Source organism: Fringilla coelebs (assembly GCF_963513975.1).
Source record: "Fringilla coelebs genome assembly, chromosome: 15".
Lineage (NCBI taxonomy): Eukaryota > Metazoa > Chordata > Aves > Passeriformes > Fringillidae > Fringilla > Fringilla coelebs.
In genome coordinates, this window is record NC_140041.1 from 16,817,623 (window position 1) to 16,844,236 (window position 26,614).

General features: G+C 45.6%; 1 protein-coding gene across 1 annotated transcript; it reads right to left on the bottom strand.

Moving 5' to 3' along the window:
- Positions 1-2,766: 2,766 nt before the first annotated feature.
- CREBRF (CREB3 regulatory factor) lies at positions 2,767-26,318 on the bottom strand. The gene is made up of 9 exons (XM_084215984.1): positions 26,215-26,318; positions 16,933-17,110; positions 15,926-16,051; positions 13,992-15,075; positions 9,699-9,893; positions 7,828-8,017; positions 7,281-7,354; positions 6,800-6,922; positions 2,767-5,709 (listed from the first exon to the last, which is right to left on the bottom strand). Exons 2-9 carry the CDS (start codon positions 16,939-16,941, stop codon positions 5,594-5,596), a joined length of 1,917 nt encoding a protein of 638 aa, XP_084072110.1. The 5' UTR covers positions 16,942-17,110; positions 26,215-26,318; the 3' UTR covers positions 2,767-5,593.
- Positions 26,319-26,614: the final 296 nt, after the last annotated feature.

Below are 26,614 nucleotides of genomic sequence, written 5' to 3' on the forward strand. Positions count from 1 at the left end.
CTAACAGAGACAAGACTTTCAGTAAGTTTTTCTGAGCTCCAGTTGGAAGTTGATTATAGAATATCAAGGACAGCATTACAATCATGACCCCAAGCATATGCAGAACAGGATGCCATGTTTTGTTTAAAATGCCTTTTTTTTTTTTTTTTTTTTTTTTTTTGCATCTGCATGTGCCATCAGCCTTAAGAGTTCACCCAACCACAAATACTGAGCAAGAAGTTTTCCTTGGATATATAGTACTCTGGGAAGATAGATGATTCCAATCAGGATGTATGGATATCCATCATTATAAGAGAGATTAAAATTTTCTTACTAGATTCTGTTTCCTAATCAGAAGATTTTGATAGGGTGGGATGTGCTTTTTCCAACACCAGAAAAGCCAATCCAGAAGTTTTCCTTACAGGAGCTAGTTAAGTCACGCAAATTTGACTTTAAAGATACCCAACTAAAAATTACTTTAAACTCCAGAAAAACTCTTGACAACGATCTAAAAAGTTTGGAATTTTGTTTTTTTTTTAATGGGGAAAACAAAAAAATGCAAGTGTGGCTTAAAAGAGCTCTGGTTCCACTTTTAGCTCCACAGCTTGTTAGAAAGACAACAAATTCCGAGTCAGTATTTGCTCCCATGGAAGTTCATGGATGTCTAAGAGGCTGAGGATTATATTCAGAGTGCAAAGACACCTTCTCGAAGCACTGGAGGGAAAACATGGCATATTGTGAAATGCAAGTTGTAGAAAGACAGAGATTTTTGTTTGCTGCAAAGAAGATACAGCCTGAAAGTGCCATCTTTGATTAATGACATTAAAGAATCCCAACTGACATTGGGAGATATTCAAGAGTGGTGTTTTCTCAACAGACTAATGCCCTTAATACAGTTACAAGAAGGATCAGTCACTGAGGCAGCAACTGTTTGAAATGTACTTCACACGATCCCTGGGGTAAACAAAATAAACCTCAGCTGTGTGCAAGGCTGTGTCAACAAGCCAAGACCACATCTAGCAGCACACTCCACTAGGTGATTCCAACTGAAGCCTCCAACTTCAAAAGAAAATCAAATCATGCTTAGATGCACTCTTGAAACTCGGGTTTCAAGGCCAAATACAGATCCTGACATTCACGGTCCAGAACTGGGTTGTGCCTCAGCAGAATTTCAGGAAGACGAGCAAGCACGTTTGAGGAGCAGAACTGCATTTGCTATTTCTGCTGGAGGCAGCTTGGATACAACCCCTGGAAATTCTCCTGATAAAACCTTTTAGAGCTTCTTATTAAAAACAACAACAACAAAAAAAAAAGCTATGTTTAAATGATTTATGGAAAAGCACATCCAGTCATTATAGCTGTGAATAAGCTGTTTCATTAATGAAGGCAAATATTAGATAAATATTGGGGGGTGTCTTTTAAAAATAAATTTTAAACTGACACCTCTACACTTCCAAAGTGTCTGTTTGCTTTTAGGTTAGTTAAAAGACTTTTCATCCATTTCAGGTTGGTTTTTTTTGTTTGTTTGCTTTATTTTAAAAACCCCAACTTTTCCCTGGCCCTCTTAGTATGGAAAAAAGTCCATCTATAAATTAGGAACTGAACACAGCTGAGCCTGACTCTCACATCAGCTTTACAGCAATACAACTTTATTAAATCACAATGATTTCAACTGGTATGATAAGAAAATCCAGCCCATCCACACGTAAACATAGCTTTAGTACTAAGTCTCTCTCATCCCAAAAAACAAAAAGTACTCACCAAGTATCAGTAAATGTGTTCAATAAACCATAAAAAGAAGCGTTAGCAAAAGGGGTTTTGGGTTTAAAAACACCCTTCAGGAGCACCCCCACATTTTGCAAGGCCATTCAAAAACTGGTCTTCCACAGAAATACAAAAGGACTACAGAGAGAAACTGAAATCAGCCCTGTCCGCACTCGCTCCAGCACACTTAAATCAGCTCTGATTCCACCTCAGAAGCTTTGACGAGTTCAGAGGGAATGAAAAACACTTAGTTCTAGATGTACAAGTAAGGCACAATATAAAGCCACATCATCATCTGTCATGAAGGGAGGGGAAGGACAAGGGTCATACATGGTACAGCAGAACAAGCAGCCCATCGATTCCAAGTGTGGCACCTACGTTCAGACTGACGAGATCTCGACAAGAGCAGTTATGACAGCATGCTTTTAATATGGAAACAAATCCTAGAGAATCCAGTGTATCAGAAAAAGGAAGAGCTTTCTGGTTGTATTAAATCAAAAAATAGATCATTGTTTTTGGATATAGGATTAAAAGTGAATATTCACAATGCCTACACTCAAAAACAAACAAAAAAAAAACCCCAGGACTTCGTTAAGATCCACATACTATGTATGAACACTGAAAATCTTTAGAAAATGGTCTTCTCTAAAGATCACCCCAAAACGCATGCCACAATTGCCAAAAAACAGAACATGTACATTTGTTGGTTTTTATACCCTATAAGATTTTTGTTTGTGATAAGTATACACTAAATGTATATATTTTAATGACACTAGAGGAAGCAGATTGTTACTGGCATTAAAGTACAACCATTTCTAGACGGTTTAAATGCCACAGAGTCCCCTGGTTAAAATGTAAAGCTGCACAGCTTGCCTATGTCACCTTTATGATAAAGTTAAACCAGCAAAAGGTCTTATCTTTACTCTACATTTTACTGCCAGGTTTTATTTATCTCAAGTATCGCTGCAGCATTCTGACCAGCCCAGAGTTAGCAGCAAGTGGCAGGAATCATATAAAACGCAGTTTCTTTTTTTTTTTCTTTTTCCTCTTTTTTTTTTTTAAACAAAGTGCTTTTCTAAGATATACATACATATAAATAGTTACAAAATAAAGTGTCAACATTAAAAAGCTCAACTATTTCAAAGCTTTAACTTAAAATAATACATAGGAAACACTGAAATGCGAGGGTATGGAACTCACTAAAGATTCAAAGTCTACTTTGAAATGCGAGACCAAAATCATAGTCTGGTTTTCAGACAAAAATAAAAAGCTATAAAGTTGTGTGTTGCCCAGGATTCCCAGGCAGTAAGAAAAGGGGGGGCTTTTAAATACCTTGTCAGTTGAATTTGTCCCAGAAGTTTTTACCTGATTTCAAACTGCTCTCTCTCCATGTTGAGATGCTGCCTGGCCTGCAGGGTTTGGCCTGCAGGGTTTGGATGCAGCACAGGGACAAGCTCCGTGTGCCCACCCTGCTCAGGCACAGCCTGCACCTCACAGGACACATTCTCTGTCGGGGTTTTGGGGGCCCTGGGCAGCTCCACAAGAACAAGAGGAATACACCAGACCCACCGTGGAAAGCAGCAGCCAACTCTCACCTCACCTGAACAACAACAACAACACCACAAACGCCTCAAAGGAAAACACCCACGTTCCACTCAGATTTTGCAAGCCTTAAGTGGATTTACAAAGTTTTGCCTAAATTGCCCTGGGTATTTGTTCAGTCTCTTGTAGGAAAGACTTTCTGTACAGCTCAGTAGTGGTATTTTGGCCTCCTTCTCCCTTTTGAGAATTCCAAAATATTTAGGTACAAAGGAAGCTGTGAGCGTGGCAGGGCCACCACTTTCACCGTCCACTCTTCCTGCACTGTTACCAATTCAGGCTTTTTTCTCTTATAGTACAAGCTTGGATATAAAAATAATCTACTTATAAACAAAAAGGAATCACAGTACAAACAAACTCAGACAAACTAGAAATGAAGTGGAGAAGTTCCCCAAAGGGAGTGGGGAGAAAGCCTTCATGGACTTTTGCATTTTTTTCAGCAGCTACATTTGAAAATATTTGGTATTTCTATTTTCAGTAAACAGTGTTTTGTCATCTTTAAATAGGGAGAGAAAGAACAGGGAGGAAAAGGAGGGGGGGGGTCCATGAAACCAGAGAATGATCTTGCCTTGAGATAAAGGACTTTCTCATCAAAGGCTAAAGCTTTTATCTGTACGTTAACACTGACTACAAAGCCAACTCTTATTAGCAGAAGAGCAAATAAGAACTTTGTGTTAATATTCTTCAATCATAGAAACTACTGAATTAACAAGAATAAGTCACATATAAGTCTGAAGAAGCTAGTTTCGAAATACCTGTACAAAAATATAAAAGTCTATAAATTTTTTTTTGTTTTGTTTGAAGCCTGTGTTGATCCTTGGAAACATCACATGCATAATAATACATCAACTGGAAAAGTGGCAACTAAGGAATTAGATATTTGTAGCTCCTTTTTTTCCCTCTTTACATATATACACGTTACAATAAAAATAATTTTATTTTGGTTGTTTGGTGGAAGTATACTACAACAAGCTAAATACTTTTTTTTTTAAATTCTCGAAGTCGAAAACTATTTTACCAATAGCTTACTAAAATCCAAATATATTAAAATCTCCTACAGTAAGTGCAGAGAAAAAAGATTTAAAGACTCCAAGACGGCCACCAACTTATCTACCATGGAAGCGAACTACAAGAACAGCAAAATAATATTGTTATGTATGAATGCTCCTTCTGTAGATAATTGGACCCAAACAAAAAAATTCACAGTTCAGTAAGATCCCTAACCCTGACCTTTAATTTTTTTTCTTTTTTTCTTTTGTTTTTACATTCAGTACAGTATCATATAAGCTGTGCAAAACTTTACTTAGACTGGCAGTTCGCCATATCAGTTGCATTTGTCTTTGGTACAAAAATAAACAATCGCATTAATGTGCAAGTATTTGTTTTCTTCCGGCCAAAGTACCGAAATTGAGTTTTCTAGAGCCATCTTTTATACAATACATAGACTCTGTGGCATATATCTACATTTTCAACATATTCCTATATACATTCAAAAATTTTTAAGAGCTGGAACAAATACATTAAAACCTAAAATCTCACCATCTATACAGCTCGGTTTTGCCCCTCAGGGTTTTCTTCATACAAAACTTTACCAGCTTATACTGATAGCTCTCCCCACAAAATACAAGGCACAAAGAATATACTTTTTTTTTCTCTTGCTTGCACGGACATTTAAATAATCTATTAAGCTCAGAAAATTAAAGTCTTATGTGGCACACTAGCTCTAATGCTGCGTGTGCTATGTACAAGTTAATGGTTGCAAAGAAAGCTTACTGTTTTTTTTAAGAACAAGGAAAGAAAATCCAATTATTTAAAAATAAAATTTAAAAAAGAACAAAAAACTCCCTACATTGACAGCTTCACCAAAAAAATGCTTCCTCTTACTTCACTTGGACCATAAACCTGTCACAACGTCTGGCAAATGCTAAAATATTTTCTCTAGCAAATCCCTGTTTTTGCTTCTAAAACAAAAGTGATATATTCTGGTCCTAGATCATTTGAAAGAGAACTCTCATTTCTGCCCTTGAGCTTGAAGCAGCTTTGAAACTATCTGGTTTATGGTCCAAAAATGCTCTGCAGCATTTTCTACCACGCCGTGATTTGTTTTCCTACACTGTTAACTTGAAACCAATGGAACCTACAGGTGAGTGTTTACAGAATGCTAAGCTGACATGCAGACCAGAATGCCATTTACAGCGAGGAACTCGGCAGCACAGGCAGAACCTGCCCCAGGAGCAGCTGCAGTCCTGTCCTACACCTTGGCCGTGGGTATCCGCAGCCCCACGAGGCCGCCCGTGGGGTCTCCCTCCGCCGTCTTCTCCAGCACCTGGTTCACAAACTCCGACGTCTGTCCAGCTACAGGAAGTCCTGAAAGGGAGGGAAGAGAAGCTGCTCTCAGGTCACTGCTCACGGCACTCATTCCTATTGATGTCTCAGGTTTGAGCTTTTCTATTTTTCACATTCTGTGCTGCTTTAGTGTGTGGGTCTGGGCTCCTTATGAGGGGATGGTGAGCTCTGATCACAGAGCAGGGAGGCAAAACAATTCCTGCTCCAGCTGGGCACCAAGGACAAATGACCCAAATCTCAGCCCAGGAGCACAAACCCCGTGGGCTGGAGAGAGAAAAACAAGCAGGGTGGGACTGCAGGGGCTACAGCTGGGATGGGACAATGAACTGCAAGGTGCAAATGGAGCAGAACTGATCCCAGGGAGAGACCCCATGCCCGGCCGGGCATTTTGGGGCCATTTTGGTTCATCTTGGGTGCAGCCCTGGCTGGGCTCTGATGCTGCCCAAGGTGCATCCATGGAGGAGATCCTTTGGATAAATCCCTGCTTTATTCTGGAACTCTGCCCAGCCTCTGCTCTAGGGCAGCCTTCAGAAGGCATCAATACCAGTGCCCAAAGCCAGGGGACACTTTGGATGGGACAAATGGAATCAGGAAAGGGTTCATTCATTCCTCTAGATCAGAAATTGTTTGCAATCAAATGCAGAAAGCTCAGAGGAGGCACCAGGATGATCAGAGGGCTGGAGCAGCTCTGCTGGGAAGAAAGGCTGGGAGAACTGGGGTTGTTCAGCTTGGAGAGGAAAAGCTTTGGAGTGACCTCATTGTGGCCTCACAGTGCCTGACTAGGACAACAAGATGGAAAGAGACTTTTCACAAGGGATGGAGGGACAGGAGCCAGGGAATGGCTTCACACTGCCAGAGGGCAGGGTTAGATGGGATATTGGGAAGGAACTGCTCCCTGTGAGGGTGGGCAGGCCCTGGCACAGGGCGCCCAGAGAAGCTGTGGCTGCCCCCGGATCCCTGGAAGTGTCCAAGGCAGGTTAGACATTGGGGCTTGGAGCCACCTGGGACAGTGGAAAGTCTCTGGTGGAATGGGATGAGCTTTGGGGCTCCTCAGGGCATTTATGATTCTATATCTTCATAGCCCTGTAAATACACAAAGTTCACTGCTTACCAAGAGTGTCTTTAATAAGTATGTTCAACTTTTGTTCCATGTTGATTCCTCTGTCATCTTTAGGTACCTGCACCCGATTAACTATTTCTTGTTTGATGGAGTTGATGACAAAGAGTAAATTATCTGCAAAGAAAAAAATAGGATTAGCTTTACCTCACACTCCCCTGGAAGGGATTCACAGTTACCCACACACAGCTATCTGTGTCAAAGGTGTCGCATCACACTTATTGTAAAATTAAATGTAATAGTTTACATCAAATATCACCAATATTTTCAAAAATATTTACATATTTACAATGCATACATTTACATAATTTACATCTGCAAAATAGCTCAACATTGCAGGTAACCCAAGTTACATTCATTTCATTCACTGAGCTGGGTTTGTACCAACTTTACTCTATGAGCCAGGTTACATCATGGTGGAAAACACAGATTGCCCAAACAAAAGGAAAATTAAGATGTGAAGAGTTGTATTTACCATATTCCGTGTTGAGACCCCAGAGTTTAACTTTATTGGCTTCATACTGGGCTTTCTTTTTTAGTCTACAAGCCCTATGGCAAGAAGAGGGGAAGAATTAGAGTACGACCAGAAATTCCAGAGTAGTAAGAGCCACATGAACTCATCAACCAACCCTCCCAGAGCTGTAATGCACAAACTCACCCATCCTCACTCACCTGCTCTGAAAACACTCTGCTACCTGCATCTGCTCACATTTGACACTTGTAGAATTTGCCACTATCCCAGCTGTTTGCCCAACAGCTAAGGAAACCAATTCCAGTGGAAACACATCCTTATCTAGGGGACAGGCAAACCACAGCTCCCAAGGAGCCAGCTGCTCTGCTTTTTGATAAACTGGAAATTCCCATTTGATAAACTGGTAATTCCCATTTGATAAACTGGTAATTCCCATTGCAGGAGCTGCCACATGAAGCAGAATTTTTTTAGGCAAAAATTCTTTAGCTCTTTATCACTCACTTGTAGCAATCTAAATTTTCTCATCCCTGCAGCTTTACCCAATGCATACCTGGAAGCCAACTTGTTCTTTTCTTTCCTTGACCTGGGTCTGGCAGTTAAGGGAAGTTCACTGACGGGTGTCAGGTCACTGATCACCTTATTCAGCTTCCTCAGCTCGTTACCAATCTGGAGGAGTTTTCTGGGGTTGGGAGTCAGGTCTTCTACATCAGTCCTCCGTGACTTCTTTGCTGCATATTTTCCTGTTTTAAATATGCAGAAAAATGGGTAGGGAAGTGACATAATACATACACAAACCTGTGAGAAAACACTCTAAAATAGGCATTTTTTGGGTGCAGTTTAAGTTCCTTTGTTCACTGCAGAAGAATGGGCCGGAATCAGGTGATCCCCATGGCCTCTCACAATAGAAAAAGCATTTCCACACAATGAGCTTTGTACAATTCATATTCTCTCCAGATCAGATAAGAGCAAATACTGCTGGCAAGGCCGCTGGATGTGACAGAGAGCATACACACAACCCTGCTGAAAAATGTATGTCACAAGTTCAAACCCTGTTTTGCTGCAGCTGTAAACTTGTTAACTCATATGCAGCCAAAATATCCTCCTGCACACTCCAGTGGATTAAACTCCCAAATAATATTATTGCCAAAGTCCTGTCCTAAGAAAGAGTGCTGAGACTTGGTGCTGAAAAAATCTTCAGCAACGCTGAGATGAAATGATCCACATAAATGCCAGTTAACCCTTTTTATTTTATGTATTTGAAGCTATTTAAGGCCTGGTTTTGCACCTGACTTAAACATCAAGTGGCCAAGTGTCTGGTGGGTTTGAGTCCTTGGAGCATGTTTGGTAATTTGATGTTGGATAACAAATATAAAATAATGGGATCACAGAATGGTTTGGGTTGGAAGGGACCTTAAACTCATCTTTTTCTCCCCCTTGCCACAGGCAAGGGCACCTTCCAGTAACCAGGTTGCTCAGACCTCCATCATGAGAAAGAGCAGTGATAGGGACTTTAGGTACTGCTATTTCACTACAGGACAAAGAAGCTTTTAAAAACTAAGGATATTCAAAGAAAAAATGTTTTCTTCCCTGAGAAAATCTACAGGTAACAGCAACAACAACAACAAAATCTTATGATTTAAGAGAAGGCCAATTGCCATGTTAAAGGAGTAATTTTCAACTCTAAGGGAACATTAACCTTACAACCCAGGGAGGTTGGTTTAAATTGCTCCTTCAAAGCCAAAATCAAATGGAGCAGCCTAAAAGAGGTCCTGTGAGAAGAAAACAAAAATACCCCTAAGAGTGGTTTGCTTTAGGCGATGTTAATCATGTTTGTGGTGCAGTAATTGCTCACTGGGAATAAATCAGTTATTAGAGAACTGGTTTAAGTTTCGAAGAGGGCATCTTAAGGAAATAGTTTATTCCCAGAGGAGTAACTGCTACACTGTGCTGCATTCACAGGGGGAAAACAAGGAGGGAGGAGCAGAGAGAGACAGCTGTGCCTTAGTGCTTGTCCTCAGCTCATACCAGTCCCCTGAGCTTGGCACCCCAGAGCCCTCCCAGCCTCCTGCTAACACAGGCAGCACTGACAGGAACAGCCACGAGCAGCAAACATCACTCAAGTCACCATCCAATATTTACAGTATCACACTGAGAAAGCTTTGAACTCTCGGGGTTTCCACTGAGAGCCCTTGGAAGTCACAATTCTCAATTCATCCACACTCCTCTGCAAGAAACCACACTGAAAGTCCCTACTGTGCGCTCACTGTACCTTCCCTGAGCACTGCAGAGTAACAGACTTACAGTGCTTGAACTTTCATGGCCAAAACACAACTTTCCAGCACTCACAAGGAGGGGAATTTGGCTGCTGAAGGTGTCACAAGGACAAGACAGTCATTTGTGACCAGAATGAGGATTTCTTACCATGGTGGAGCCCGTTCTTCTGGTACATGTTGCTGGGCAGGGTGTCCCTGTCCCACTCAGAGGGCCTCAGCATCCTCTCCTGCTGGGATGGTGTCAGCTGCTCGCTGTACTCCCAGAAGTATCTTCGCTTGCCTCTTTTCCGAGAGGAGATTGCAGTCATTTCTTTCAAATCCTCCACAGAATCGTTTTCATACCCTAAAAGGATGCAGGGGGTTGTTTACATACTGGTGACAGAATTGTTTGCAGCCCTTTAGCAGCAGACTGAGGATTCAAGTTGAGAGCAAAACCACAGCCAGCTCTGTTTTGCATTATCTAACACTTGGTTTCCAGTATCGACTTGCCTTAAATCTAGGATAGACACTGAGCCACTGATGGGCCTTCATTAGTTGAAAAAAACAAAATTATTTATGCATTTAAAGTCCCTTTATGTTCTCTGACCCCCTAAGCTGTTGTTCCCCACAATCCCAGCAGTGCCAAGTACAGACAGCAGATGTTGGACTGTGTTCACCAATCCTGACAATTTTCTCCATGAATTGGCAGGAACACAATCCTAACTCACCTCCACATTTGACAAAAAGCATGGAAAGAGAAGCAGATTAAATAAAGATGGATTAGCAAAAGACAATAAAGAAAAAATTATTCAATTATAGAACACTGAGTTGGAAGAGGCCCAGAGGATTGAGTCCAACTCCTGCTGCTCCCGAGTCCAAAGACCTGCAGGGAATAAATCCAAGCACTGAGCCCTCCTTGGCTGGAGAGAGGGACTCTGTTATCAGGACAGTGACCAAAGGACCATCTAAGCTGAAGGGATCTGGACCCACTGTTCAACCTCCTCCTCCTCTTCAGTGGGATGAGAAGAAATGGCCCTCAGTAAAGCTGTACAATATTTTAGAGGTGAATTATGATGCACTTGATATCATGAACTCCTCATGAAGGACAAGGAAATTGTAATGCACTGCCCACATCAGAGAAATATTTAACCATAACTATGTAAACCCCAACCACACATTTTCAAGCCCAGATATGCTTTAGAAAATAAAGATAATCTATACTATGGTTAAAAAAAATCTCAAACCGCTGCACGACCTTTTGTGCGAAAATGCTAAATATTAGTTAACATTTACTCAAAAAAGGAGCATTTCTAAACATCACATACTGTGATGGAGCTAAAGGAAAAGCCACCCATGCATGGACTGCAGACTTAGCAAGCCGTGACCCCATATGCTTCAGCTCTGCTTCATCTTCCAGCAGCACAAAGAACACTTTCTTCCTTTTAAAACAGTCCATTCAATTAGTCTGTTTGCACTTGAAAAACCAGTTGAAAGAGGAAAAACAAACTTTCTTGCTTTGGTCTGTCTCTCACATCATAACCCAAAGCACGGATAGGAGTCAGGTATGAAGAAGGATGAAATCCATCCTGAAGCTCTGTTTTCTTAATTTCATCAACCCATTTACTTGGGTTCTCTGGTTTGTTGGGAAGGCAGGATTTTAAAGGCAAATCAAACAATGAAACATGCTTTATAAAACATTTGTGCTGTATAGCCAAAGTTATTGACAATTTACATGAAATACAGTTTCAAATGCCAAAAATATTTGTAACTGTAGTTCCATTTTACTCAAATGCTGTTTGACATAAGTATCAAAATACACTCAAAAAGCCCACTGACTTTCCACCTAGGAAAAAAGGCTCTATAACTCATTATACAGAAATATATAAATTGAGCCCATCTTCATGATAACACAGAATTAATCTAACCAATGAAAACAAATGTCTGTAAGAGCCGAAGTGTACAAATGTACAACAAGGTTAAAATCAGGACTTCCTGTTTGCTTATTCAAACTGTAATTAAGTTAGCAACTTCAATTACATTGACTTAATACATCCTGCCTTGCAAGCCCAACACTGACCTGCTGCCATTATAAAGTGACATAAAAGAACCCAGGGCAGTGTCCTAACCTAACACACAAACTCGTTCAGCTGCTCTGCACTGTATTTATTCCTCCTCTTAGCAAAGATCACACAGCAGGGCAGGCTTGTAAGAAATCTCAAAGGGTTCTTGGACTGAACTCTGCAGCCCTTCCCAACCCCCTCCTAGAAGTCCTCCTTCACATCCCTCCCTGTGGTTTTGGGTTTAAATTCACCAGGGTTAAATGAAGCAGAACAGAGAACAGGCTGCACGTGACTCCTGCCTCTCACCAGGTGAAACCCAAAAATAGCCCCACTGAAACAAGCCCAGGGAACTGCTGCTCTCCACCCCTGCACCACAGAGGCTTCTGGCAAATCACTCCCAGTGCTCTCCCCCAGCTGATGGTCCAGGTGCTCAGACTGACCTAATGCAGCTTCCTAAAACAATCTCTGTCTCCATGAGCACTTTTTCACTCGTTTCTTCTCCAGTGCTACTGACAACTGAATAAATTGCTGCACTTCCCATTTCTGCAATCTCCTGACTACTCGATGGCAGGAACAGTCATTTAAAAGTCTTTCTACTAAATGAGATAAGAAAAATATACTCAGTAATAGCAAAACCACCACATTTAAATGCTAGCAAAGGCCTGGGCTGGTAATTCCCATAATAAACTACCTTTGCAAGAGACCAAATTTGCTAAATCTGTGTCATGGTGATAATAAAAACACTGTTGTCCAAACTTGCCTGAGAGCCAGCCACATTTTTAGCTATTTTTCCTTCACTATATCTAAATATTTCCTCAGATAACACTTGAAGAAAGCCTTTCATTCACTCTAAAAGCATACATGAAGAATAACCAAAAGTAAATTATGTATTAAAAAAAATTAGAGGGCCAGCAATAACTAGCAGATTTTTGTCCTTTCAGTAAATTACATCCTCACTCAAAATACCAACTGATTTTGCTTTCAGACCTGTGAAAGGTTTAATTTTCCTGTGCTGTGCCTATTTTTAGATACTTAACCCACAGTATTTACCTTTAGAGGTAAAAAAGCAACACAAAATACAAAAGTGACATGATTTGAATACCTGGAGATGTTATTTTCTAAAATAGACAAAATAGATGATAACATTTTTAGTATCACCACATTTGAGGTAAATGGTTTTGGGCTTCATTCATGGAAGGATCTGGCAAGCTTGGATAAGCTAAGATCCTCAGCTACTGCTGCAGAATGTGGATTGCTGGTCAGTAAAATCATTAATTAATTAATTATACCCACAGCCTTTAACACAACCTCTCTTTTTCAGGGATCCCAGGCTCCCAGCGCAACACATCCCCCATGGGCTGCAGAGCTGGAACAGCTGCTCAGAAAGCAGAGGGAGTTCACTCCAGAAGGGAGGAAGAGGCTTCAAAATGTTAATAAAAATGTGTTGTGTGCATGTGAAAGCAGCATAAAGGGCAGAATGCTTAACGAGCTTAATGCCAACGCAGGAAATCTAATTAGAAAATAATTTCATCTGAGAGTTCATTATGACAAACACTGACAAGCTTTAGGGAAGCTGCTGCTCTCAACAAGGAAAAATTTCAGCTGCTTTATCCCCCTGAAGTTACTTATTGCCAAATGTCTGAATGCTTTAATTCTTATTCTCTATCTACTACAGGGCATTTATAATATGTGAATATTGTAATACTTTCTGAAATGAACTTAATACTTGGGTCCAACCCTGTTGCTTTCCCTGAAGAATTTATTTTTATACATGTTACTGTTCTGTTACATTCTAGGTGAAGGTTAGTTCTTATTCCTGCTCTTAGAACTCCATTTTTAAAGGCAGGAGAGAGGAATTCAGTATCCTCTGAAGCCCCACTAAGTGTTACTGCTGAAACCACCTAGAAATGATTCTATTAATTTCAGTCATTCTTTGGAGTCTATGGAAAAACTGTACCTGAAAGTAGGACTTAAATAATTATGAAATCATTTCACTCAGGATGTGATTTCATCCTGACAGATCCAACTCTGGATAAATTCACTGCTATGAGAAGTGCTAGAAAGCTCTGCACGTCCTACCAGAGAGCTACAACAAAAAAGAAGGCCACACTTGCAGGCAGCTGCTCTAACCTCAGGCTACAGCTGGGCTTCCTGTATTCTCTTTCATTATTTTTGTTGCACAACCACAGTTTGTGCAGTTTTTCATGAAATAGAGCAACAGAGACTTTGCATGCTTTGAATAAACTGCATTTTGCAAAGCACTTAGAAAACGTGGGAGGGGAGTTCACAACTTGAGATCAGAGCTGCTCATGTGTAACTACCAGGAGTTCAAAAGCTTTCCTTCCCACTCAGAGGACAAACCCAGCAACCCCCACGTCACCAAAGCCCAGCCCTGCTGGTACCTGGTTCTGAGAAGGTGTCGCTGATGTCATCGTCCTTATCGTCCTCGTAATCCTCCTCCTCGTCATCGTTCTCAGACAGCTCGTGCTCACTGCCAAACCCTTCATCGTGGTCCTCATCCTCAATATCATCCTCCTCCTCCTCCTCCTCCTCGGGCTCTGCTTTGGCCGACTGTTCACCCAAAGAGTCGGTTACAAAAAGAGAATAATTGTGCTCTTCTTTCTTCTGCGAGGAGTCCGACACGGACGCGCTGGCCGAAAGGCTGCTCTCCCCCACAGCCAGCCCCGGGCTCTCCTGGGGAGGGCTGAGGAGCAGCTCTTGAGTCTCTTTAAAAGGCAAACCAGGGGTTGTGCTGTGACCATGGGGGGACTCGAGCCCTTTTCTCTCCTGTCTCTTTGCTACAGCCCCACAGTAGCAGGTGTTTTCCTTGGCTGCGTCGGCGTGCGCCTGGCTCAGCACGGGCCTGCTCTGCGGCAAGGGGTTGATCTTTACTTTTGCTTTTTTAACGTAGTCTTTACATTCAACGTGAATGTTCACCTTTTCACTGCTGTACACGTTGGTCTTGGCCATGATCTGTGTGCTGGAAGCGGGCTGGCTGCCAGGCTTGCTGGCCTTCTGGGCACAGTCCGACAGCGCGGCCTCGGCCTGCACGTTCTTGGAGGAGCAGACCGGCGCCGCTGCTCTGCTCGCCATCTTTTTGCCAGGTAACAAAGGATTTAAAGGGTTTTGTTTTACACTAAAGAGCAAATCAGGGTAATAGAGTGAATCTGAGACAGGCTGGGAGTCCTCGCTGTTCAGCTGGGCCAGTGTGGGTGTTTTGCTTATCACCTCTTCATCCTGGTATGGGCTCGAGAAGTCATCGAGGCCCAGGTAATCCACCTCTTTTGTTCCCCAGATGTCACAGCTGGTTAATTTAGTGTACTTAGTTAGGTCTTCACAGTAGGTATCCCACTGCTCCCACTTGGAGGTGAAAGCAGCTTCTTTGTCCAGGATGTCCGTAAAAGACTCCAAGTTCTCAAGGTCTTTGCAGTCCTCCATGAAAAGCAAGTTGTCCCTGGAGCTTTGCTGATAGTCCATTTCTCTGTCCTGTGCACAATAAGGTAAGTTAAAATTAATACCAAAAAAAATATCCATCATCTCTTTCCTCTCCATAACCTGGTATGGAGAGCTCAATTCCAGTGAAGTATGAGAGAGTGGTGACACAGGAAGAGACCTCAACTTTCAACTAAAAGCTTCTTTTGAACGTCAGCTCCTGTGCTTCAGCAACAGGTCTTCCTGAAGACGCTGCTCTTCCTATAACACTGTATTTTCCTGCTATTGCAATCCATCTCCTCAGCAGGAACTAAACCAGTACCAATATCCATGTATTTAAAATATGAAAGACATCACAGGCATCTCTATAATCTAGGCCAATCTTTGCTGTGTGTTTAACAGAATACACTTAACTTTACCAGCTCCTGGAAAACCTCATTCTAACAAAACCAATTAAGGACCACGAGTGACCTTTCTCCTTTGATGCAGAGAGAAAATGAAAAAGGAAATGCTCATACCAGTAGCTTGTGAGTCAACTTTTATTTCCCTTCCCCCTGCATTCACAGGTTGGGTGAAGCAGAACACAGCAGAGGGAAATTCTTCCCTGTGAGGGTGATGATCGCCTGGCACAGGGTGTCCACAGCAGCTGTGGCTGCCCCTGGATCCCTGGAAGTGCCCAAGGCCAGGCTGGACAGGGCTTGGAGCACTAGTGAAGGTGGATTTGAGCCTGTTTGAAGAAGTGCCTGCTGAGGAATCATCACACTTGCTGGACAAGCAGTCCAGCTCTTCCCTAATCAGCAGCCAGCAATAATGAATGATTTTCCAGCATTCTTGAAACAACACCCCTTTATTCCTACAGGAACTGGTGAGGAGATGAAATTCTGGGCATGCACAGGTGACCTACCAGTTCATACATGAAGTCTGGATCCGAGCTGCTCGCCAGGAGATCCGTGCTCATCAGAGTCTGCTCTGAAAACAGGTGGCTCCGAAAGGCATCCCCAAAAGGAGGGTCCATTCCACTCACACTGGGCTACAACACAATGGACAGACATTTCAAACATGATATGAAAAGGCACATTTTCATCTTCAACAAACAGAAAGAGGATCACCATTCCTCCTAGTCTCGGAAGGTTTTTACCACCACAGATAAGCACATCATTCCTCAGAGCCAGGGATGACAACATGCAGGAGCAATCAAAGGACACATTTCTATCCACCACAGAGCTGCAAAAGCATTCACTGCTCCTTCATTCTTCCCTGCTGCTTTGAAAGTCTTATGTTAGCCCAGTTTTGGGATATGTTGACATTTGTAGAAGATGAGGGCCAGTCCTGGCAAGATCTGAGTCCCTCTAATACAAATCACTTTGTACTAAAGCAGTGTTGCCTGTGTTTAGAGCCATTAGAACTCAAACTTCCACATAAAATTGTAAGGAAAGCAAATTTATGACAACTAAATCTAGATTGTTACCTCTCTCTCAAGAACGAAGTGAAATTTGGCAAAGAAAGCATTATGCAGGATGACTGGGCATGCAGGGAATGGGCAGCAAGGCCTTCTGCTACATTAAATTCCAGCCCTCAATTTCTCTTCTAGACACTCTCACCCTGAGGGTTGGGAAGGCAGCGACACTGTGCTGCTGAAAGTCATTCAGTGTGCTGAGGGTGAATCACTGCAGTAATAAAAGGCTGTTCTGCTCTCCAGGCATCCTCCCTCACCCAGAGACAACGTGGCTGAAGCTTGAACAAACACAGGACCAAGAGCAGCACCACAGCTTCTACCATAGACACTACAGGGACCCTACAAAATATACATCCTTTAATCTCCTACACATCTTCCCTGCTAGTGCTGGTCACATTGTTCTTAAACAGAGGCAAAATTATTTACAGAAGCGAACAAAATCCTAGCAGACTTACCTGAGGCATTTCCAAGCCCAGATTCCCCAAATCCAATTCCAAACTTCTTGGTTTATTTACTTGTAGATTCCTTTCCAGCTTTACTTCAGTCTCAGGGAGTTTACACCATCCATGCAATGAAATTTTTCTTTAGGATAACTTCAGTTCACCCTGATGGAGCTTTTTTATTTGTCGACTTCTGTGCAGAATAAACACAGCAAACCCCCAAGGAGGTGAGTAATCCTTCACCAACAGGGTGAAAGCTTAAAAAACAGTCAAAAGCAAGAATTTCCCCTGAAAATTGATTTTTTTTCTCATGCTGGAATGTGCAGAAATTTTCTTCCCCTGCCATCTTTCATTGAATTAAAAGCCACAGATGCTACAGAACAGAGTTGCTGCAAAACCATTTTTGGCCAAGTTACATTTTGTTGCCTTTTTTTCTCTCTGCTGAGACCAGCAGCTCTACAGACACACCTGAAGAGAAAACCCTGCCAAAATGGGAACAATAATCAGCACACTGCTGGGTATCCAAGAGAGAGACAACCTCTATGACTAATGTAACAGAGCCAATAAACTCTAAAAATGTCTCAGGCAAAAGTCTCAAAACACAAATTTCAGAAGAGGCAGAAATGCTGTTTCAGTGGTATCTCCTCCTTTTCTTCAGGGATGAATCCATCCAGCATCAGATAAGATTACATCAATCACTCACACAGCAACATCTAGTGGTAGAGGATCACAGAAACCATCCAGCAGGAGAGCAGAAGAGACAGATTTCCCCAAGAGTACAAATTAAAAACTGCCAAACTCACAGCTGTCTAATAAAATATCTTCTCTATTAATTCAAGTAAGGCATATGTTGAAATTGGACCAATTTATTTACTGGTAGTTTTACCAGTTTAGGAGTTTCTACAGACCTGGTCTACTTCAGATGTTTGTCTAACGACTCTTCTGAGCTTAACCCAGCATTTTGAACAGTGTAAGGAAAACCCTCACTCAGCATTGCTCCTAAGTCAGACTTTGGCGCAATCTGCTCAGGCTGTGTTTATTCTCCTCTTTTGAAAAACAAATAGTAAACTCTAAGTGTTCTCCCACGGCTCAGAACCCTCCCCCAGCAGCACATGACAGCATCCCCGTGATTATTCCCGCTTTCAGATGGTATCTCAGCTAGTTTGTCCTCTTTAGCATATGGACTATCAGACTGTGGTAAAAGCAGACACTATGCAAAGAAGTCTTTACTTATCAAACAGCCTGCTTTGCAAAGAGCAGCTGGAATATAAAGAACAACAGTTCCAGGTCCAGTTTCACAGGAGTTCTCAGCTGAACCCTCACTGCCCCTGCCAGAGCGGCCGTTCCTCACAGGGCCCTGTGGGAACGAGCCAGTTCCTTGGGAGAAAATCTCCTTTCTGCTCCAAAACCTCCAGGAAACCCTTGACTTATTTAAAAGTGACATTTAAAGTGAAATTTGTGCCTCAGCAAGCCCCATCTCCCTTCACCCAGTAAAGGCCACAGCACAGCAGGATGGTCCTTCCCAGGTGGGGACGTGGCAGGAATGACTGAGTCACTTCACCTGGGCTAGGAGAAGGGGTCTGTTCTTTAAAACAAACACAGGGATGCTCTCAGACAGAGAAAGAGAGGCAAGGCTATGATTCCAAATACCTGAACACTTTCTTTCCATGCAGACTGATGCCTTTTTCATCAGCACATCAGATGAACGCTTTGACATCACCACCAAACCATCTCCATTCACAAGGACACTGCCAGAGTTCTCCATGATACAAAGGGCAAAGAAAGGAAACATTTGCTGCTTCTTCACTGGCTATTCTTTGCTGTGTTTTCTGTCAGAACACGGGCCTCAAGCTGTTCCACACACAGCCAGCAAAGGGAGTGAAACTTCATCTCTCCTGACACTGATTTCAGTTCCAACCAACCAACACTTCCAGGTGCCAGCTCTTGGATCACTTCCAAATCCTCAAAGCAAACATTAAAGGCTCAGAATACTTTTACCATCTCCAAGACTGGAGTGATAAACTTCTTGCACTATTTAAGAATGCCAGTGCATGTCCTCTCAGGTCAAAGCAGTGCATCAGCTAACCCAATTAATCCTGTAATTCTCTTCATATTTATTTTTGATATTTTATAATATTAGTATTTAGATGTGACTTGAATTCCAGTAGTATCTAGTCAGCTATTCCACAACGTAGGATTTTTCTCAACAGCTCTGCGGAGGGGCAAAACACAGCGAGGCCATGAAGAGAAAGACATTGCCTCAGGGAGCTGCACAATCCAGATATCCTTCATGCTCCCAAAAAGCAGCCCTGCTTCCAACTGCTTTCCAAATTTCCCAGAAAGATCAAGGTCACTATCAAAAGCCTCCTGCTGTTTACACCTACCTACCAGTGCTTCTTCACAAAGTGGTAAATAAAGATGTATGGCACAAGTCAATGACACACATGGGAGCACAGGTGTCAAATCAGAATTTGCTGTGAAGGGAAGTAATTTGTAGACTGCAGTTAAAGTCCCATTCTTACAGAATTTATCATTACTGGCACTTTCAGCCCAAGACTGAGTTAGAAAAGAATAGTCCAGCTGTTGTGTTATCTATAATGAATGCAGCTCTGAATGAACTTAAAGAGCTGTGGCAGAGCTCAAGTACAGCAGCACGAAGAATTACTGAAGATAAATATAGCAGGAAATTCTACTTCAGGACAATTTCCATTAATGCCTTCCATCAGCCCTTCCCAAATGCAGAGACAGGTGGAATACAGAGCCCGAACAGCGGGCAGGGTGCCTGCTCCTCTGGCAACAAACAGCCTGCAGGGAAATCAGATTAAGGTGATTAAGGAGCCAGGCCCAGAGCTGGTTCTGTGTCTGCAGGGCTGGAGTCACATCAGTGCCCAGCTCAGCTCCTGGGGGAGGCTCCTGCCCTCACTGGGGCCTGAGACAGGGCAGGACACATGGAGAGGGACTCTACAAGGAATGGGGTGACAGGACAAGGGAAATGGCTTCAAACTGAGAGAGAGCAGGGTTAGATGGGATATTGGGAAGGAATTCCTCCCTGTGAGGGTGGAGAGGCCCTGGCACAGGTGCCCAGAGATGCTGTGTCCCATGAAAGTGTTCCAGGCTGGGCTGGATGGGGCTTGGAGCAAGTTGGGACAGTGGAAGGTGTCCCTGCCCATGGCAGGGGGTAAAAATGAAATAGATCCCATCCAGCCGAAACCATTCCATGATTCTCTGATCTTGGGAACAGCTGTGTCCCTCCAACATATAAGAATCTGGGCTACTGAGGCACACATATGTACATTGGTTAAAATCCCATCAGTCATCAACAAGGATCCAAAGCCTGTTCTGTGGAGTTAACATCTAATTAATCTAATGACAAATCCTAATTAAAAACGATCCCCTGTATTTAATATTTACTTTCTGAAGAGAAGCAGTGATTCCAGGATGCCCAGGAAGACTGAATTTCCCACAGGGGAGCAGCAGGTGCATTACCTGGGATTACTGGTCTAACCCAGGCTGCAGCAGGAGCTAAACTCCAAACATACAGCATTTAGGAGACACAGTGCAGCTCCTGTGCATGGGCCTCCTCCTGGCACAACACAGCACCACCAAAGAAACCCCTCAAAGAGAAAACCCAAAAATTCAGCTTTTAGCTTAGCAGCTCTGAAAGTCTTCCTCAGTCACCTGCATGAATCATTTGTACCATGGCTGTAAGGAAAGCTGCTATTTCTGTCCCAGTTCAGCTGTGTATTCCGTACCACTGGAAAGGCACATGGAGCATGGCTGTGCTGTTTTGTTGGCTGCACAGTGCTCATTATCCCAGCAGCTAAATGCCTGCTGTAAGTGCATTACAGGAACAATTACACTTTCACGATGGTGACTGCATCACACAGCACAGCTTGTCAAAGGCACAGTTTTGATGCAGGTATAAATAAATAGCTCATGAGAGCCTGCCAGTACTAAACCCAAAAGCTCAGGCCGAAACATTCATGGCCAACTCTGAATTTCAGAGGAAGCACAAAAACTACACCGTGTGCTTGGAAAGAACCATTACGCACCTTGCACTGTTTGTGGTATCTGGATATTTTATGAAATACTGGAGTTGGAGATGCAAGAAGTTCTCTTGCACGTCTCTTAAGAACATTTTTTTTTCTTCCACAGTTTGTGCCAACTTGCTTTCTGTTACAGAACACCCTCTGCTCAGGGCAGTCTTCAAGCTGAGAACATGCAGACTGCCTGGGGTCCATCCCTAGAGGTGTCCAGGGAACATCTGGAAATGGAACTCCAGGCTCTGGTGTGGGTGAAAAGGTGGGAAGCACTCCCAGGTTGGACTCAGTGGCTTTGGAGGACTTCTCCAATCTCAATCAATGTTTATGTTTCTTATTTTTGCTTGTGAATAATGTTCCTGTTTGTGGTTTTTTTTTTTCCCTACATGATTCTTCAGTGATTATCCAGACTTAAAAAAGTACTTTTACTTGTCTCCCCCAGCACAAAGACACGAAGTTTATTAGTACTATTATTATTATTTCATAGCAGTGAGCAAAGACACTATTTTAAAACGTCTTCCTGTATTTCCACCCACCGCAGTCTCATTCCTGGACTCACAAAAGCAGCCAAGTCCCCCTTGTTGGTGAAGGATTCCTATTAAAATGCCAGCACAAGCATCTAAGGCATTATGCTCTTTGCTTTTTTGTCCTAGAGAGAAAACAACACCTGCTTAAAACCCTGGACCCAGAATCTGAGGGAGTGCTGCCACTTAAAAGAGCTAAAGATACTCAGACTGTTTCACTTCTTCTAAGCCTCTTCCCTTTGGGAGAGGGAAACTGTTACTTCACTGTCTCTGTTCCTGTTCCTCCACTGACCATCCCTTCCCCCCCAGTGGTATTTCTCCAATCCTAGTCACCCACAGCAGACAGACTTCAAGACCTGGAAGTGACAGCTCTAAAGAGAAGCTCTGGAGTCCAATCACACACACACACACACCACCCCAGGCAGCAGAGCCCCCAGAAGAGCACAGAACTCAGGGACCCCCCCATGCCAACACCAGCTCCCAGCTCTGGGGGTGCCCCAGCTGGGTCAGCAAACAGGCAGATCCCAGAAACGGATGGAATCACAGAGTCACAGAATGGTTTTGGCTGGAAGGGAGAGTCATCCAAAGATCATCTGGTTGCACTTCCCTGTCATGGGCAGGGACCCCTCCCACTGTCCCAGGTGGCTCCAAGCCCCAGTGGAGCTGGAACATTTTCAGGACTCCAGGGCAGCTTCTCTGGGCACCCTGTGCCAGGGTCTCCCCATCCAGACAGAGAAGGATTTCTCCCCAATATCCCATCCAACCCTGCTCCATCACTGTGAAGTCATCCCCCTTGTCCTGTCACTTGTGAATTGTCTCCCTCCATCTGTCCTGTAGGTTCCCTTCAAGCACTGTGAAGCCCTAACTGTGTCACCCTAAGGCTTCTTCCCTTCAGGTGAACAATCCCATCTCTCCCAGCAGAGCTGCTCCATCCCTCTGATCCCCTGGTGCCTCCTCTGGGCTCTCTCCAGCAGCTCCAGGTCCCTCCTGTGCCGGGCCAGGGCTGGGGCAGCTCTGCAGCTGGGGTCTCACCTGAGTGGGGCACAATCCCAGCCCCTTCCTGCTGCCCACTGGGGATCAGCCCAGGGCATGGGGGGCTCCTGGGGGCCAGGGCAGGTCCAGCTCTTGGCCACCAGCACCCCCAGAGCCTCCTCCCAGGGCAGCTCCATCTGTGCATCCCCAGCCTGTGTTTATATCCCAGCCTGCATTGACATTGACCATCGTGCAAGAGGCAGAAGCAAAACAAAGTGATTAGTTTTTATACTAACAAACATTCTGCATTCACATATTTTGTAACAAGTATGCCCAGATTGATATATTCCTATTAGAAGCACTTCTCTGTATGTTCTGGAACACAGACTGAGATTTTATTCTTATTTTAGTGCTAAGAGTGGGATGTGCAGCATGTTAAACTTATTAAAACAATATTAACAGACTAAATTTTTAAAAATGGTAATTTGTAGTTTTCCCCTGAATCAGAGTGGGCTTGAAAGCAAAGGCAAAAAACAAAAGCAAAACTAAACAACGATTCAGCTTCCAATCTCCAGCAATATTCTACAACCCTACAGGATGGCTGTTCCTATATGCTTTCCTGACAGAGTCTTTCAGACTAAGAGAAAAATTAATTCTGTAGTTTCCAGGAAAAACAAAAAGCAACACAAGTCTTATGATGAAGGGAACAGTACAGTTCATACTTCATACAGTTCATTCTTCATACTGTGAAATTATGATTGCTATACTCTTGTTAGAAATGGGGCATCTGTACCAACTACTTCAAAGCCAGCAGAAAATTCGAAAAATGCATCAGTCAAAATTGACCAAAAAGTCAAAAAAACCCCCATGGCTTAAAAGTTTAAAACCAGAAGGATTAAAAAAAAAAAATCAGGGAGATTTTTATAGCAAGGTCTAAACCTTAAATTTACAATTTTAACAAAACTTTTGGTTTAGCTTTCATGCCAATGCCAACTCTCAAGCACTTCTTATGCAGTGCCAAATCTCCTGATCAAGGTGTGATGCTAAAACATTCAGTTGAACTTCATAAACCACAGAGCAGGGACACGCAGGCCATGGGAATGTAAACCTGTGGGTTCTCTTATTTATCCCATCAGTCTATCAGTGGGACAAAAGCTTCTGTTTCTCTCCAATTAATTCCTGCTAATGCTGACTTCAATCTCTGTCCTTCACAGGCTGTTTGCCTCTCTCATTATTTAAAAGCCCCCTGGGGAGGATGCTCAGGGGGCCTGATGCCTCTGCTGTGGGTTGCTCTTATCAGGGAATACTCCCATCAATTCAGAGTAATTCCTTCTTGGCTCAGGTACACTATTGGCTGTGGACGTGTCTGAGGTCTCTGAGCTACTGTTATTTATGCATTTTAAAAGGAATCTCACCGAGATTATTTTAGCAGGAAAGGTTTCTTGCAGAAGGATCACACCCAGAGCAGCTGTGGCTGCCCCTGGATCCCTGGCAGTGCCCAAGGCCAGGCTGGACAGGGCTGGGAGCAACCTGGGACAGTGGAAGGTGTCCCTGCCCATGGCAGGGGGTTGAAATGAAATAATCCTTAAGGTCCCTTCCAGCATAAACCATCCTGGGATTCTGGGATTTATTTTCCATAGAAATTCTGATGTCTCATTTAAGCTGCCAACAATAGAAATCGACCACATTTCTAAAGCACCTGCATCTGCCTCTCCGTAATTTTTACTATGAAAACACATTTAACAATAATTAACCTTCCCTACAAGGATGCTCGGAAGCGACCTTAAAGGCCCTTTAAACACAATCTTTAAAACATTTAGAAGTGTTTAAAAGACAATACGAGTATCTGACTCCGTTCTGCCTGTTACATGGAGCATGATTTCAACAAGTTACCCCTGGAGTGGCAGCGACAGAAAGATCACGATCACTTTAAGTGAGAATCGCACATTTCGGCTGGCAGCCTGTTGCACGGGGAAGCCTGAACAAACAACGAGTGTTTTACAGCGAGTGTGACAGCGGAATTATCCTGGACACCGGCAGAGAACTGCCGGGGGCTGCGGGGCTGCCAGGGACGAGGGAGGGCACGGGGAACGACGCCCAGGGTGGGGACCCTGGGGACAAAGGTAAATAATGAAGGTAAATAATAAAGATTGGGTTTGAGTCCTCGCTGGCTTTAATCAAGGTGTTCCCGGCTAGGAACCGGCGTGAGCTTAGAGCACACACGGAGAGGTGTCGGACACCCGTGTGGGGGCACGCCGAGACCCGCGGGCGGCTCCTGAGCGGAACTCGCGGAAGTTTTATAACCCAAATCCGCGGGAACGGGCCGGGAGCAGGAGACGGGAACGCGCCCCGTCCTCCCCTGAGCGCGGGGAACGGGACCCCTGTGCGCGGGCACCGCCCCGGGCCGGTCCCGACGCCCAGGTGGAACAGCCCCCCTGAGGCAAAGCGCTGCGGAGGGACGGGCACGGCGGGCGGCCCCTGCGGCCACGGCCCCGCGCGGTGCCCGCGTCCCCCCTGCGTCCCCCGGCCCGGCCCTGACCCACTAACACACCTCCGGCCAACATGGCCGCCCCGCCGCCCAGCGCAGCCTACCCCGGCCGCCGCCGCCCCGCCCTCCGCGCCCGCTCATTGGCTGGCTGCCCCACCGCGCGCCATCCCATTGGCTGCGGCGCCCGTCGCTCACCCGCCCAGCGGCCCTTTCAAGCTAGGGTGAGGCGACATGTAAACAAACCCCCTCCCGCCGCCCCGGCCGCGGGCCCGCGACCCCCGAGCCGCGCCCGCCGCTCTGGGCACCCGCCCGGCCGCCCCCGGCCCCGCCGCGCCGGACACACCGCCCAGGGAGCCGCGTCCCGCGGGGGGCGGCCCCCGCCTGGAGACCCCCGCCAGGGCTGCGGACGGCCAGAGCGAACCCTCGCTGCCCGGGAGAAGCACCTTCCCGCAGCCGCGGCTCGCAGCAAACAGCCGTCCCGCCGCTCCGGCATTACATAAACGCCGCACCGGAGCGGGGACGGTCCCGTCCTGCCCTGCCTCGCACTCGCAGAGCGGTGACCCCTCTCCACCACCTCTGCTCCGCAGCCTTCACAGCGGAGCCGCCCGTCTGGCGCCAACACACCCGAGCACAGAGACCCCGCACGGCCACGGGTCACCCCCGGCCGTCCCGGGCATTCAAACAGGTTGCAAACGGAGAAGGCGACCGCGAGCCCGAATGGCAGGAGGGCGGGAGCTGCCGAAGCCTTCTCTCTCCTCCCGGGCAGCCCCTCCGCCCGCACGCCCAGAGCGGCCGGGCTCCCCCGGCAGGACGGCGCTTTCCTCTCCCCGGCGCTCGCTGCGAGACTCGCTTTCCTTGTAAAGGCACGGGCCGCTCCTGCCGGGCGGAGGCTGGAGGGGACAACGCCGACAACTCCCCGCTCAGCCCGCGCTCCGTCCCTGCAGCCCCTTCTCACCGCCCCCAGCCTGGCCCCGGGCCCCAGAGCCCCGCTCCGGGACTGGACACCCCCCGCGCACCGCTGCTCTCCCGCGGCCCCGGCAGCCACACCCCCCCGGGCGGCCGAGCGGAGCGGAGGGGCCGCTGGCACCATCCCCGTCCCGCTGCCCTCGGCAGCCGGGCAGACACCTCCGTCCCGCTCTCCCTGCCTCCCTGCAGCCCCCTGCCCAGCGACACCGCCTCCTCTCGCCGGACCACCCGGGCCCCTCGACCCCCGGCGCCCTCGGTGCCATGCAGCCCCCCGGAGCCCCCCGGCCGCCCCGAGCCCCTGACTCACGGCGCTCAGCGGGGGCCGCAGCCCCGCGCGGCCCGGCCCGGCCCCTCCATGCGGCCCCGGGTTTGTTTGTTTATGTCCCTTCCTGACGGGTTCCCGGAAATCGCGTGACTCGACCCTCACGTGGCCCGAGGGGGCGGGCACGCGCGGGGGGCGGGGGGAAGGGGGCTGCGCCGTCCAATAGCAGGGGTCTGTGGCAGTCACGTGATGGCGGAGCGGCGCGCGGGGGGTATTTAAGGCGGGGAGGCGGGTGCCCGCGGCCAGAGCGCGGCGGGCGGAGGAGCGGCCGCGGCTCCCGAGGCTGTGCGGGGCTCGCGTCCCCCAGCCCGGTCCTGCTGTTCTGCGGCCCCAATCACGCACTTACCCCCTTCACCCGTCCGTCTCCTACCTGCAGCTCTGTAAT